The sequence below is a fragment of the Calidris pugnax genome, unplaced genomic scaffold (assembly GCF_001431845.1).
Source record: "Calidris pugnax isolate Ruff unplaced genomic scaffold, ASM143184v1 scaffold12, whole genome shotgun sequence".
In the NCBI taxonomy this organism is placed as follows: domain Eukaryota; kingdom Metazoa; phylum Chordata; class Aves; order Charadriiformes; family Scolopacidae; genus Calidris; species Calidris pugnax.
The window spans coordinates 774994-791311 of record NW_015090767.1 but is presented as its reverse complement, the minus strand read 5'-3'; the positions used below and the strand labels follow the sequence as shown (position 1 = coordinate 791311).

At 38.9% G+C, this 16318-nt stretch overlaps 1 protein-coding gene across 1 annotated transcript in view; it reads left to right on the top strand.

Moving 5' to 3' along the window:
• ADGRB3 (adhesion G protein-coupled receptor B3) overlaps positions 1-16318 on the top strand; it is a 450308-nt gene that overhangs the window by 430543 nt on the left and 3447 nt on the right. Inside the window, exon 29 of the mRNA XM_014937019.1 lies at positions 9887-9922. Within this exon, the coding sequence (XP_014792505.1) occupies positions 9887-9922 (36 nt within the window). The remainder of the gene's footprint in view (positions 1-9886; positions 9923-16318) is intronic.

The window sequence follows — 16318 nt, the reverse complement described above, 5'->3', positions numbered from 1 at the left end:
GGACTTCATGTGGAGTGTTCTAGATTCCAGTCAGATTGAAAAAGTGAACTGAAATGCCTTTAAAAGGGATTCTCTTGTGGGATTTCAACATGATAAAAATGAAAACCATTTACGCTGCTTCTTAAGACCTAAGTGTCAGATACTACCGTTCCTATTAAGCTTTTATTTATGCAAAACTACCAGTGAGGTGCAGTTAATTTCATATTTGGGTCTCCTTAAGAATTGGAAATGCATTTCACCATCATTTCAAATGTTATGAAGTGTTACATTTGCTGGTAAAGAAAAAGACAAATGGGAAAAATATGGTACCTACTGATTCTCTGAAAGAAGTTTGAGATGGAAAAAAAATCTACTGTATATGTAAACTTGAAGCCATTAGCTATTACTCTACAATGTTTGGACCCATCTGAATAGGGAAGCAGTAATTTTACCTGACTTTTCAACTGTTGGACGCAGAACCGTCGCCCATACTTCATAGAATAGAGGGTACTTTTGGATATTTCTTTTAAAATGGAGTTGAAGTTTCATGTGTGGATCAACTGGAGAGTTTGGGCAGAAGAACAGAACTTAGTTCCTTTTCAAGAGAAGTCTTTACAAGCTTTGAAAGTGAAATATTTCCCTTGCTATTTATATTTTGTGTGTACTATTATTTTTTCAATACATAATTTACTTGAAAAAATTATTTGAAAAATGAAGGGCGGGGGTTGCAAGTAATCAAATGGTGTCTACTTTTTGTATGTTCTTAAAATGAATATGTATACCCTTGGGACAAATTTTCAAAATTATTTCTAAAAAATTGTGTAAGTGCTTGCCCACTAAATACTCAGACAGGCTCTTTCAAAGCAAGTTTGCATCATTAAAGAAGTTACTGCCCTCATCTCAGGTATACTAGTTGATAGATCTTACATGGTGCACCGTTCTTCTCCAATTTAATGCAACTCCAAAAGCGGGATAGCTAAAGTCACCTACCAATAGTATCCTCTCCTACCTATCTACAATACTGTCTTTCAGATACTTTTTGTCAGATATAGAGACTCAAATCCAGCCTGGTTAAGATTAGGCATATGGGTGAGATATCTAGGGGAGGTTCACAATTCCTTGAGAAAATAGACATAGGTGCCACCATATCATCCACTCCACCTGAGGTCTAAATTGCTCTCTGGTGTTGCCTCTTTCTTTCCATTGGTGATAAAGGCCATCTAGGAGACCTGAAAAAAGGAAACCTTTGTGAAGTTGTAAAAGCTGGGATAATAACTACTCCATCTTACACAGAGTTCCAATTCCTGAGGCCACTTTGGAAAATGTGCCTGAAAAAATCTAATAGCATATTGTACTGCTCCTCTAGAGTTAATTTTTTTAACTGTATTTTAACTCCTGTCAGCTCATACTGCTGTCCCACCCAAAGTCTAACATTAAAGCACAAGAGATTTCTGCTCTATAGGGGCAGTTCCCCTTTTGCTTTTCTGAAGAAACAGAGGTGTCCCATGAGAAGTGGTGGAGGCCTCCTTTTGTTTCTTCTGCATAGTTCAGGGAGTTGGGTTCCTCCTCTGTTTTCCATTTTTATGATAGATTCTAGTCTTTGTGGCCATAAAACTGAATTGGCAGAATTAGATGACACTTTGGAAAATACAAACCCAAAGTTTTTTCACATCCTAAAATAAAACAAAATCTTTTAAATTTCATTTCCATCTTGCTAGTGAAACACTGGGTTCATGTTTCAAGGACCAAGTTTGCAGAAATGTATGCATTATCAATCAAAGAATTTAATACTTTGGAAAATTTAGCTTTTGAGTAATATCTTTACCTTCCTAAGTTCATGAAATAAATTATTTTTTGTATTTTGCACATTCCAAGAGACGATCAACCCTCAGAACACTAAGTGTCTATTCAAATACTTAAAAGTGTATATAGAGATAAACAGCAAAAAACCCAAAGCTATCAAAAGTGAAAGCTGAAAGATCAAGTCTTTTTCATGTTCTTGTTTATTTAGACTTTATATTCATTATCATCATTGGAGATGGGTGTTTTGGAACACAATTATGGTATCATCACAAGTATATATGTCTTGACTTTTAACTCTGCAGGGAGGTTCCATCACCGCTACTATTAGATATCTAGGTGTAGGCATTCCTCTTGTGTAGGTCTCTCCTCAGGTGCCACAGAGTAAGCCAGAATGAGGAGTTCAGTCAGTAATTAGTTGATGTCCTAAATTTAGTCAGATGAATCCTACAGTGTGTCACAAACTTTCTTCTAGTTTTTATACCTACATATTTTTTCTCATGAAATTACGTATTTGCGAACAATCAAATTATTTCTTATCTATGGAAAATTTCAGCTTTCAAAAGTCTGCAAATGCCATAATATTAACATCCAAGTATTGCCCAAATAAGTATAAATTTAAGGATGTGCAAGTCAGTGATTTTTTATTTTGTTTGGTATGTACCCAGCAGTATGATCATAGGCACAGGCAGGCATATTAGTACATCACAGAGTTTCTTAGGAGGAGCAATTGAACATCTGGCTAATCTCCTGCACAGCCCTTATATGCATGGATTAAAACTGGCTCTGCTACCTTGGCATCAAAGTGGCTTGGAGTGTGCTCCTTCAGCTCAAAATGTTTTGATTTTAATGAAGACAGAGCTCTTGATACACTCTTTTGGAATGTTTTTCCTTTTGAAAATGTACACTCGTGGTGTGCTCATTAAAATTACGTTCCTTTGAAGTGAAGTAGTGCATTCCCAGCCACTTAGATCCAAGGAAAGGTGAGGAGGTTTAAATGCAGAGGAAGAAGTTGGTCTATGCAATGTGTCTCCAGAATAAGCAATTCTTTTGTTTTTATTGTGCAAAACAAATGCAAGGGGGAGTAGATATCAGCTGCCTGATTATGTGAGGAGATTTGCATCCTTACCTTTGTAGAAGAAGAATGACGGTTCTTTCAGGGGAACTATGGTCAGTGTAGTGTGAGCCCAAACGGAACAGAGCTGAAAGAGACAAAGACATTTAACTATTAGAAGAGGAAGGGCATGCAAAGACAGACACTAGAAAAAATTATTAAAGCAGGACAAAAAAAAACCCATCTGCTTTATAAGAACATGAAGAAAAGGACTTCCCAAACCATTTGTCATGTCAAGGGCTAGAATTCTCTTTCCAGTCTCATATCTTCCTTCTTTATTTTTCTGTCTCGGTTTCTGCTATGAGATCTTTCTGTGGAGAAAGACATAAAGCTTTTAGACAGGAAGTTGATTGTGTGACCAAAATAGTTCTTCTGTATTCATTCATGAGAGCTCTTAATACCTTCAGAGAAAGTCAACTCCAGAACTCCTTGACCAAATCGTTTCTGTGGGACTACAGGAGTAAAAACCTGTTACAACTGAGAAAATAAAAGGATCCATTAAAGATAATGGAGTTCAAACTAAAAGTAAAGGTATAGATAAAGAGGAGAGAAAAGACAGACAAGGTGAAAAAAGAATGAAAAGAAATATGGCAGAAATGGAGAAGAAACTTAAAATGAAGGTGTTAGGACGAATGAAATAAACGCCTCAGGAGAGGAGCAAGAACAGGAAAGGAGAGAAGACAAATGCAGTTAAAATGGTCAATCTTGTCAATAAAATACCAGAGCATCAGGCAGAACAAAAGCAAAATAGTGTGAAGTGATTTTGATTTATGATATGAGAAATGAAAACAAGAGAGAGAGAGAGAACTAAAATAGAGAGATGAGAAACACAGGAGGTTCCTCTTTATCATGTTTCCACATTGCATTTATTTTCAGGCATTCTGTTTCTCAGATTTCTCTCCCTCCCATTCCTCATTTCATTCTTCAATAAGCTGTGGAGACAGTTCTTGCCAATTTTGTGACTCTCAGTGAAATGAAGTCTAGCCCTGTAACAGCCCTCTCTTTCTTTCACTTGAGTGAGTAGGTTTTAGATTCCTCCGACTTCAGAAATTGATGCTGCTTATTTTTAGCAGGAGTGGGATTAGAATTGGGCAGAATCAGGCACAGCTGATTCTAGTAACTGAAGATGTAAAGAACCAAAATTTTAGTCAGCATTATGGTGCAGTATATATTTCAGACTATATTATAAGCAGCTATCTTATCTACAAATGATCCTGAAGAAACATATTTTCAATCGCTTGGCAATTGTTACATTTCCCCAAAAAGCCTTCAGAAACACAAAACAAGTGGTTTTGGTTGATTGAGTAAATACATAGTCAGGTTAACCTATAAAAAAAAAACGGGAGCAACAAAACAGAGTAATTTCCCAGAACAGTTTTAAGTTGAGATCTCTGAAGTAATGTTTGTGCTGTGTGTTGATGCGCTAAATTTGCCAGCATATTTTAAAATCTTAAAATTCCCACATTAAACAGCTAATCCACTTCTCCATTAAAATTAGCTCGCTTTATATCTAGCTCATATTATGAACTAACGTCCAACGTAATCTTCTATTCAAAAACTAAGGGTTGTTTTTTTTCAGTTATATACACATAAAAGGCATTTTAAATCAAAACTGTCTATCCCCATTCCACTTCTGTGTCTCTGAGGGCCAAAAAAGATTTTCCTTTCATTTTGTTCAGGGAAAAAATCCTCTCCAGCCTACAATCTTGTATGTCAAATCTGATCTCAGAGTGAATTATAAACTGCTGATAATAAGGCTTTATATTAATGGAAGCATGGTTGTAACCCTCACTATAATATGGTATCTCTGGTTTCAATTATACTTTGCACAATGCGATATATCTTCAGGAGTATCCCGTGTAATTAATCAGGCAGTGGTGTAATGCAGACTAGAATAGGGAGAAAATCAGCCATTTGTCATTTTACAGGGATGGAGAGGGATTTTATTAGTCATTTAGTGAGAGCAGCTCTTTCTTGGTGCCAGCGGATTAGTGCATGCTGGTGTATGGAAATTATTCTTCCGTATTCTATTTTTGTCCCTCAGTGAGCAGAGTTTAAAGTTGCTCTGGAATTAAATAGAGAAGATATATATAATTGGCACAAAGTAAAATTGATATAAAATAAATTACTGCTCCAGACCTCTTTTCATAGAGTTTTACTTATGTTCTGTCATGAAGGGGAGGCGGCGGGGGGCAGGGTTTGCTGTAAAATGGATTTTATCAATTAAGATCAAAGAGCTGGGGAAATCAGAGATGGAAAAAAACTTTTAGGTCATCTCTTTTATCAATGCACGAACATTTTCTACAGTGTATTTCTTTAATACAGAGTCAAACTTCACTTTCAAGACTGAAGTCAAGAAAGGCTTCCACTGTTTTCCGTAGTAGATAAACTTTCTTTATTCCCACAGCACCTCTGAAATTTCATAATTTTTTTCTATTTTTTTTGAATTACAACTTTTTGGACTTTTCTCACACTAGCTTTGCTGATAGGTGTTTATAACCTTCCAAGTTTTCTTAACAAGCTTGCTTGTTTGCCTCTTCCAGAGCGAAAGTTTAAACAAGTCGTATCACTTCTTTATCCTTTCCTCTTGATCCTGTGTTATTAAGTCTTTAAAAGTACTTTTTGCTGCTTTTCTCGGAAATCTCCCCAGTTTACAGGTATGATTTGGCTTTTGTCAGTGTAGAGCACCAATGCAACTCACTGCAGTTGTTCAGAAAGGGCTATTCACACCCTTTCCTATTGAAATGGAGACTTGGCAGGGGGTTTTTTGTAGCATTTGTAGTTGGGCTTCAGAAAGGGCTATTCACACCCTTTCCTATTTAAATGGAGACTTGGCAGGGTTTTTTTGTAGCATTTGTAGTTGGGCATAGATTGCAGTTCAGTAGTTACCCATACCCCGCAGCTTTATCAGAATTATCCCAGCTAACTTACTGACACTGAATAATTGCACTAATACTCCAGCTTTTTAGGCAGTCCCTTTATTAGTTAACCTTGCAGGTCTTCAGCATTAGGGCTCTTCAGCTTGTAAAACAGATGACGGAGTAGTGAATAGGGAACGATTTGTGTCCCCTATAGCATACAAAACAGGAGCATCAAATGAAATGGCAAAGGGATAAACAACACTGTTTCTTGTGCCACGTTATGCGTATTTAAATTGTCAAATTCACTACCTCAACACATTTTGGATGTCAAAATTAGGAAAAATTCTAAAACATTATTAGACTAATGGAACAATGTAAAAAATGTTATTAAGATCACAGAATCACAGAATCACAGAATCACAGAATGCTATGGGGTTGGAAGGGACCTCTGGAGATCATCCAGTCCAACCCCCTGCCAAAGCAGGTCCACCCAGAGCAGGTCCCATAGGAACGTGTCCAGGTGGGGTTTGAATGTCTCCAGAGAAGGAGACTCCACCACCTCCCTGGGCAGCCTCTGCCAGGGCTCTGCCACCTTCAAAGTAAAGAAGTTCCTCCTCATGTTGAGGTGGAATTTCTTACATTCAAGATTGTGCCCATTTCCTCTTGTCCTGTCACTGGGCACCACTGAAAAAAGACTGGCCCCATTCTCCTGACACCCTCCCTTTAAGTATTTGTAAGCATTGATCAGATCCCCCCTCAGTCTTCTCCAGACTAAAAAGACCCAAGTCCCTCAGCCTCTCCTCATAAGAGAGATGCTCCAGGCCCCTCATCATCCTCGCAACCTCTGCTGTCCCCTCTCCAGCAGTTCCCTCTCCTTCTTGAACTGGGGAGCCCAGAACTGGTCCCAGTGCTCCAGATGGGGCCTCCCCAGGGCAGAGCAGAGGGGCAGGTTGACCTCCCTCCACCTGCTGGCCACACTCTTCTTGATGTACTCCAGGATGCCATTGGCCTTCTTGGCCACAAGGGCACATTGTTGGACCATGGTCATCCTGTTGTCCACCAGGACTCCTAGGTCTTTCTCCTCAGCTGCTCTCCAGCAGGTCAACAGATTAAGCTCCTCCCAAGGAAATTCCTAAACCACTGAAGAACTAGGGAGGGTATTGGAGCAGAAATGTTACTTGTATACTTACCTTTCATTCCTGGAGCATCACTGCAGAACTTTGTCAAGTGCAAAATACCAAATGAGGCAAACCATAGGTATTATCCTTTACAGTTATGGGTTATTTATATTCTACTAACATTAATACTCAAGCATATCTCCAACTGATACTTGAAAAAAATGCCAGCTTCCAGTCTAGTTTTCTTGTTGGCTAAAATCATTCTCAGTTTTGCAGGTAGGTAAAAGGAACAGCTTTTTTTGAAAGAAGCATACTGGTGTGACCAGTTCAGCAGCTTATTTGATGCAAGAGGGTTGTGTTGTGTTTTTTTCCCTAACTCCACTCAGCTGCTGGCTTTCATTAATTCAAATTGTAGAATGGGCCAGATGGTTGATTTCTGCCAGCATTTAGGTCTGTGTGGAAAACCCCATTTTTGCAGCCAAAAGAGACACAACAAGTAAAGTTCGTTTAAGAAAAATAAAGTATATATGCAATCACAACGGGTTGATTTGCATGTTTTAAAATGTATGATGTATATCATACAGAAACTAGGAGAAGAATTTACTAAAATGGCAACTTCCAATTGGGACCAAAGGAAAGCTTCCATCCTCATCAATCAAGATTTCCCATTACTTCATGCTTCAAAAAAATAACACTGCAATCATTTCAAGGCAATGGTGTAGTATCTAGGAGGACCTGATCTGGTAGATAGTGGTGTCAGGGACAATATTGCAGATGACTTTGTTTTTCAGAAACTGGCAGAACTTTGCTGCTGCTGTTCAGACCTGTGGCAGTTACATCCTTTTTATGTCTTAGGAGAATGGGCTCTGACAGCACTTGTGCTGTATTTCACCATATGCAGCCATAGAAAAAGATGAAGCAAAAGCCCAGAACAGATGTTCTTTACTATATAAGTTTAAAATAAACCTGTTTGTGATAGGTTCTTGTTAAGCCCTAGAAAAATCCTCACAGAGATAAACCTGTAGTATGAACTGTTTGGTCATAACTGCTGTGACCAAACAGCAAAATTGCAATGGTTACCTCTTTCCGACAGAAGCACAGTTAAATATGTTGCAGTCTGTTAGATATGTCTTTATACCAAGTAAACAGTGATAGGGTTGTCTGGCTGCAAAATCTAATAATCCAGCTATGTCAGGAACATTTTGACTGTGGTCAAGCAGACCTAAGGCAAAATACAAATGCTCCAATTTTATAAATCACAGTACCTAGCAAATTAAATATTTCTTCCTAAATATTCCATGTTTTCACTTAGAGTTACCAGTCAGATGGTTCGATGACAACAGGTACTTTATGGAACTGTAGCTTAAAAATAACTTTTTCAAGCATTTTTAAAAGCTAATTCTGTACACTTCACCTCATTATCTGCTGTACATGTTTCTTCTTTTGTAACCGCAGAGTCTTTAAAGTGGCAAATGTGCTCTAATTGCACCTTAAATATAGATTCCTCCTCATTAGAAATACGTAGATTTCTTCAGGTGCTGATTTACTGTGGAATGATGAAGGTCTATGTCAAAGGTACTAAGAGCCCCTTGATATGAGAAGTAAGAACTTAGCTACTTTTAGAATTTGGGCATAATGTCCTCATATTTTTCTCACCTCCAAGACCTTTGCTGTTTCCATGTTTTCATGATACTTATTTTTGCAATATTGTTTAATTCATTTTTAAATACTTTTTTTTTAAGGTGTGCTAGGTTAAATCAAGCCTTGCTGATTAAAGGTAGCTTCTCCAAAGCTTGTTGGTGCTGATTGTTTTATTGTATTATAGTCTGTTCTTTTTTACTGCCTCCCAGCTTTTTAGACATCAGAGTGTGTCAACAGCGCTACAGCGATATTCTTAACACCATTGTGGATTGGAGCATCAAAATTTTACTGCAAAACCAGACCATATGTCACAAAGTGTTATTAAAGTCTCAGAGACCAACATTTTCCACTTTCTACAACTGAAAGACTTGTAAAATTATTTCTTTCAATTGCACTAAAACCTGCATGTTTTTTAAACCAGATAAAGTCTAATGAAGTCAGTAACATGGGTTTGATTTGTATGTCACTGCAGAAATGAGGTGCAATCTGAAAAGGTTCATTCACCCTTCCATTCACATGTTCTTTGCACTCTTCCAAACGCAGTTTCTGTATCTCTTTAGTCTTTTGCAAGCCATTCCGTTTCCAAACTTAGGGGAAAAAAAGATATTTTTATCTCTTCATTGTAACATTTCTGCTTCTTTCTGATATAATTTGACTTTATAATTGGTTTCTTTTAGAAACTGTAAAAAATCTGTGCTAAGTTATTTATAATATGTCTAAGCAATCATATTCTGTTGCATTTTATGAGTGATTACTTCACTGATAAATCATTCCTGCTTTATATCAGATGCTTTGGATCAGACTTGTCATAAGCGTAAAACAAAATCATTGCTTTCTCCATCGAGATTGACATTGCAAACAAACAAGCCGAAGCCATGGGAAGTGTAGATGGCTTCGCCTTGGTTTTGCTATCAGTTATTCCATTAAAATCAACGGAGTTGTACCAATGTAAGCTTGGTATAGCAAAGAACCAATTCCTGTACACCTATACAAATCTAAATCATAGGTATATATTGATAGCTGTGTAACATGTATAAATATGATGATAATTTTCAAATACCATAGAAAGTATAGAAATAGATACATTTTATACACCAGCAGGTTCAATTGCATGCAAATAACATGCACATTTTGTGTCCCAATGAAAAGCAGTCTGATTTATTTCAGATAAAAGAATATGATACAGAAAAAACTGTATGCAAAGTCATTCCTTAATCTTAAATTATCAAGATAAAATCTACAATCTCTCACAGAATACTTAATGTATCTCTCATAGGAAAACAAGAACGTTTTTTAGACTCATTAATATAATTTGGTAAATAGTCCCCTTGTTAATACAACCTCTTTTTTCTTTCTTTTTTACTGCTTAATAGAGAAGAAAATCACGTTATTCGGACCTTGACTTTGAAGTAAGTTTTACTGAATTATTCCTGGTTATTAAAAGTATTTTCCTAAAAGTAAATGTGAAGTGTTCATTTTAGCCTTCTGACACAAGAGATGTCACAGGGTTGTTCAATTGGTACTACATGGAACATGATGAACAGCTGAGCAATTCATTAAAACTACTTTGGTGCAACTTGTTTGTGAAATATTCTGAGATCAAACTGTCATACTGCAATATTAACCATCATGATTTCAGTTTTTAAATTCTCTGCCTCTTCATTTTCATCTTTTGTTGTTGTTGCTTTGTTTTGCTGGCTAGCTATCTATTGAAAAAGCGTGACACACCTACAGGACGGGCCACGTTATGGCAGAAGGTTGCTTTGTTCAAGAGATTTTCGATCATTTGTTCTATCTCTCTTTCTTCAGTACTAATTTACTGGCATATGAGTTTCACATCCCTATAGTGATTATGAATGTGTCAAATTTTTAACAATGAAGCGCTGCAGTTGCCAACACTTACGGATCAGACACTATATAAAAAATGAAGTTCATGTAAGGTTCTTTAATTTGGATATCCGTAATTTCAGACTTAGACCCCACTGAATGAGAAGGGTCGGTTGTGTTAGTTAATGACCATTTTGTTCTGTCGTGGTCGGTATGATTCTCTTAGTGTTTTGTTTATTTGAGGGGTTTTTTTCTCTACTCTCTACCAGAAGCAATACAGGAGTTAGTTTTCAAGTGGATGTTAATAATTTATGGTTGGGGGGGGCTTGCATAGGTTGTCTGTTCGTGCATGTTAATAGTTTGATATAATTCATTATATGTCTCCAGAAAAGTCGAACAATCATAATATTTGCATGGAACCTACAGATCTCAGGATAAACTTTAACATCCAGTGATCAGTACATATCAACTATAACTTTAAAAAACACCCTTTCTGTTTACGTGTGTAAACTAAAGTGTTTTTATATTATTATTTGGGTTGTAAGTACAGCAATTGTACTTTCAGATTTCAAATTTTAGTCCACAGAAAAGAAAGAGGGAGAATTAATAAAATGCAACCGTAGCAGTGGTCATAGAAGCCTTGCGATGAGAGAAGGGTTTGGTTTGGTGATCTGCTTTTGCTGAAAGGCTGACCCTCTGTGTCCAAGTGTGGTTTCTTGGTAGTTGAACATCGTGCCTTAATCTCTTATGTTATTTTCCCCATAGACTATAGCTACCTTAAGCAGTCATGTAACAACTCAAATAAAGCACCAGACAAAGATTCATAGGAAGTTTAAGGAAAATAAAATGAAAATATTATCCTCAATATGCTTTAGTATAAATGACCAGACAGGAAGAAAGAAAAAATGAATCAACAACAAAATTCTGATGAGGAAACAGTTCTAAAATTGACTGGAACACCAAATAAACGCCAGCAATGCTGTACACCTTCTGCTCTCAAGAGTCGGACCTCCCTTTATATATTTTCTTTTGACTCACATAGTGTATTTAAGATGCTTACACCTTTTTCTTGCCTTGTTTGCAGTATTGTTTCTCCATGGCCTAATACTTTTAGAAGAATGATTATAATGCAGGAAAAGGTATTTGTTTGTAAAAAGGGAAGGACTGGGGCTATTGGGAGTGACTGCTGAGGAAGTGAGAGGGCCAGCGATACTGTACCAGTTACTGCTGTGTTTTACAAGTACTGACTGAGACTAAACCTATCTCACCTCCGTGTTTTATTGTTCCTCTAATTAACCCTATGGGCTTGTTTGTGTTCTTGCACATAGTGTGGCTGGCTGGCTGAGGTAAAGCAAAGTAAAAAAGCCATAAAATGTTCAAATAGCCACCCACATTCCTTCACTCATCAAGGCATACTGATGGAAGGAATTGAGATAGTGTTGTGTGGCCGAAACACTGCTATTCTGGTATTTCAAACCAGCATGACTGCAAAGTAGAATACAGCTTGGAGATGAGGTCAAGCTAGAGTGATTGATCATACTACTTAAATGTTTAACCACTTTCTCTGCTTCGTCTGTGACCAGTGCCAGCTGGCACTTTCTGAGATGACATCTTTCCACGGTTCTGAGGTTAACAAATGCTATGGATGTGGCTCTGAGGGTAACAAATGCTAAATATGCAGTATGGACAAGACTCTGCTCCCTCCATCGTTTTCCTTTTAACACTCTCCCAGCAGTCTCTACATCTTCAACCTCTCACACGTATCTATATCCACACAAGACAAAGATCTTACAAATCTTACAAATCTTACTTACGCTACATCTTCAACCTCTCACACGTATCTATAGCCACACAAGACAAACCCTCAGGCTATGCCTATCTTACTTACAACATTTGGGGGAATATTCCTGGGTGCCAAAATGCCAGTTTTCATATGGATGAATTTTTAGGGTGATCTTTAGTATTCTAGTCTGGATCACCCTTGTCTCTCCAAATAGTTCCTGAAATGTCCTTAGGAAGCAGTGCAACCTGGTTACCATTCACAATAGGCAATTTGGTTGTAGACTTCCTATTTTGGAGGCTAAAAGAATTTTGTAACATTCATGGAGAACATTCCATGGTAGATGGTGCCAGAGAATGGTCTTGGATATGTTTGACTTACTACAGTAGAGTCACAGTTTCATTGTTTAAAAAAAAATTGGGCTACTGGGCTGCAATGCAACACTCACCTTAATACAGATCGTTGCTGCTGCTGGCTGCGGTAACCCCCAGCTAGGTGCCCTCCAACCCTGGTCATTATGGTCTGGTTTTCCCTGAGGCTGGAACAAGTAGCTTTTTCATGAAGGCTCAAATCTAATACTTAGCTGTCAGATCAAATAAAATTAATTCTAATTAGGTTGAACAGAAATACAGATGCTGTGGAAACTCCCAGGAGGACTTCATAATAGGTGTGTGCTGATGTGCTGAGACTTACAAAAACATACAGGAGAGTTAAATAGTATTATTGACATGCATTTTAGGGTTTCAAATCACAATTACCTTTAAATTCTATGGGAGGGTCTGACTCTTGAATTTCCTCCACCATCCACCCCACTCTCACCTTTTTATAAGGCTATCATGGGATCCCCTCTAGTAATAACATGTATGCCAAATAATTCAGAAAAGTGCGTTATTACCTTGCTTCCCAGGACTCACGTTTTCTCTGTCCCTTATTTAGCTCGGCCTAGGAGGGAGAGAGAGCAAGGGAACACAAGACAAGTGTGAATACCACACTTTCCACACTGTTTTCTTTCCACAGTCTGGTAGAGTCTCACCAGCAATAATGCTAAATTGATCAATAATTGCCGGATCTGCATTCTTTCAGAATTGCATGTGCAATAGCTATTCATTATAACAACATTGAAAATGCGCACAAAAGTTTAAAATCATTTTCTTGAAGACAAAGGTGAAAAAAAATGCCTGCAGAGAAAAATCCTTTCTTGTTCCTCAGTTTGGCAATTGATCATACCTATAACATCTTGAAAACACAGCATGTTTCCATTCTAGGGCTGGAAAGGCATTCCCCCATCTGCTCTTTTCACTTAGCTGTTTTGTACAATATTTGAGAGAGCGCTTTTTTACCTGTGACAACGTAGAAAATCTCCAAGGCAAATTGAATGACATTATTGTTGTTGTTGTTGTTATTATTATTACTATGATTCATAGGATTGACCACAAATCTTCATAAGAATATTTGTGCTTGAGCTAGAGTTCAGCTAAAATCCTGTCATAAATTAAAAAGGGAGCTGGGTGAAGAGTTCTGTTTGAAGTCCTTCCCACCTTGATCATAGCCAGCCGCACTCTGAATCCTCTTCTGAGAGTAGACTCTCATCAGAGTAAGGCTTAGTCTTTTCAAAACATACACTTGATGCTACTTGTGAGTGGGGGCGTAAATCATAGAATCATAGAATTGCCCAGGCCGGAAGGGACCTCCAAAGGCCATCTAGTCCCACCCCCCCGCAGTCAGCAGGGACACCCCCAACTAGACCAGGTTGCCCAGGGCCTCGTCGAGCCTCACCTTGAATATCTCCAGGGAAGGGGCCTCAACCACCTCCTTGGGCAACCTGTCCCAGTGCTCCACCACCCTCACAGTAAAGAACTTTCTTCTGATCTCCAATCTAAATCTGTTCCCCTCCAGCTTGAAGCCATTGCCCCTCATCCTGTCACTGCAGGCCTTTGTAAACAGGCTCTCCCCAGCCTGTCTGTAGCCCCCCTCAGGTACTAGAAAGGCTGCTATTAGGTCTCTCTGGAGCCTCCTCTTCTCCAGGCTGAACAACCCCAGCTCCCTCAGCCTGTCCTCGTGGCAGAGGTGCTCCATCCCCCTGATCACCCTTGTGGCCCTCCTCTGGAGCCACTCCAGAAGGTCCATGTCCTTCCTATATTGAGGGCTCCAGACCTGCACACAGCACTCCAGGTGAGGTCTCACCAGAGCAAAGTGGCAGAATCCCCTCTCTGGACCTGCTGGCAACACATCTTTTGATGCAGCCCAGGATGGGATTGGCCTTCTGGGCTGCAGCTGCCCACTGCCTGCTCATGTCCAGCTTCTCATCCACCAGCACCCCCATGTCCTTTTCCTCAGGGGAAGGGTGTTAGAACCAGCACCCCCAAGTCCCTTTCCTCAGGGGAAGGGTGTTAGTGCAGTCTGTCCCCCTTTAGGGTGTGGGGCACAAGAGTTGTGGAGCCTGCAGGAAAGACAACCAGATGTGTGTCTGTAGCCTGGTGGCCACCTCAGGTGCTTCTGGAGGGGAAGTGGCAGTAATGGGCAAAGCCGCAGCTGCACCTAAAGAAGGTGTGCTTTAAAAGGGCAGCATGAGAAGCTCCTTTTCCATCCTGTTTTTGTCCTGCTACTACAATCATCCTAGTATATACTGGTCAAGATCACGAGCTCTGTGTTGATAAAATGTATGTATTTCTAAGACTGATAAAGCTGTGCTATTCTCATTTCCCATTTAATAGAGAAAACAGATTAAACCCCTACAAATAGTTTGTGGGTTATTTTCTCATAACAGAGAAAGAGTTACCCAACAGAGAGCATTTTATAGAAAGGAGATAAGATGGTGCTTTCTAACAAGGAATTTAAAAGAAGTCTAGGAAAGATGAGTTAAAGTTGGAAATTTAAGTTACTGCACCTTCAGTTCAGATTGTTCTTTATAAGCAGTGGGGAGGGGCGGTTGTCAGTGGGTAGGAATTATGGAATGGAAGCCAGGAAAACACAAAGCAATGAAAAGATCTCTAAGTACATGTGCATACCAGTCATTCTGCTATTAAGTATAAAATGTAAAGCCTTTTTTCTAGCAGACTTCCCACTGCAAGTGTTTAATTTCTCCTCCCACCTGCCTCTCCTCAGGAATAATGTAATGAACTGAGTAAGACATTTGCATTATTCATATTTGCTATTTAATAAATTCTTGGGTACACGATTCAGAAAAATATCAGAAAGTAGCATTCTTTGTATTCCTAACCTTCTATTGAAAAGTTTCCAACTGGAGATACTTGTTTCACAGTCATAGGCTATTTCCTACTTTAGATCCAGTATTTTAACCTACTGAATCTTTTTTGTTCCTGTGAGCATGTCTCCTTCTTTCAGCCAGCAATAATCTTTGAGGCAGAATCTTTCTTTTTTAAATTCTATGTATATGAAATTTGCTACATATTGCTGTCTAATATACCAGCAATAGCTTAAAAGCATCCCTAGGTAGGCACTTAAGTGAAACTCCCCTCATAAATTTAGATCAGCTATCTCTAGTTAAATTACGTTTTGCAAAGAGTTCCTCACCAAATTCTGAAGAATTGTTTCCCTGATTCACCCCACAACTTCGGTTAAGTTAATAGGTCTTTAATTTCTTGCTGTATCTCATGTCTCTTTTGTGAATAATGTGGCCAATTTCCTGTCCTCAGAAGGGAAACAAGCTCTCAAGCTATGGTGTAGCTATATTAGGGATGATATGGTTATTACAGCATAGCAGAAGTGCATGATCAAGAGAGCAGCCACATTTCATGACAATTATCAACACAGGACACAAATGAAAGATAAAGCTTAAAACTGGTAACGATAAAGCAGTATTTAGGGTCAGATGCTGCCACTCCAAAAAGCACTAACCCAAACTTGGGCGAGGTGTTGCCTGCTGGGCAGGGTCACCCTCGGGCACTGCCTACTGAAGTGTGCAGGGTTTGTCACATACAACGCCAGGGAAAATCCAGCCTGACAATCAGTGGATGTACACAGGGGCTGGTGTCCTGCACCTCTTCTGTCAACACTGTTGGCTGCTGCCATGGCTGTAGCTCAAGTTCAAGCAGTTATAAAAGCTTAAGAAAAGCCAAGATAAGCCCATCTGCTGATGGACTGAGGTGAAGCATCCTCAGTCCCTCCTGTCCTCTGCCCCATAGACCACAGAACCATGAGATTGGTTGAAGCTTTGCTTCAGGGGCCAGCCTGAATC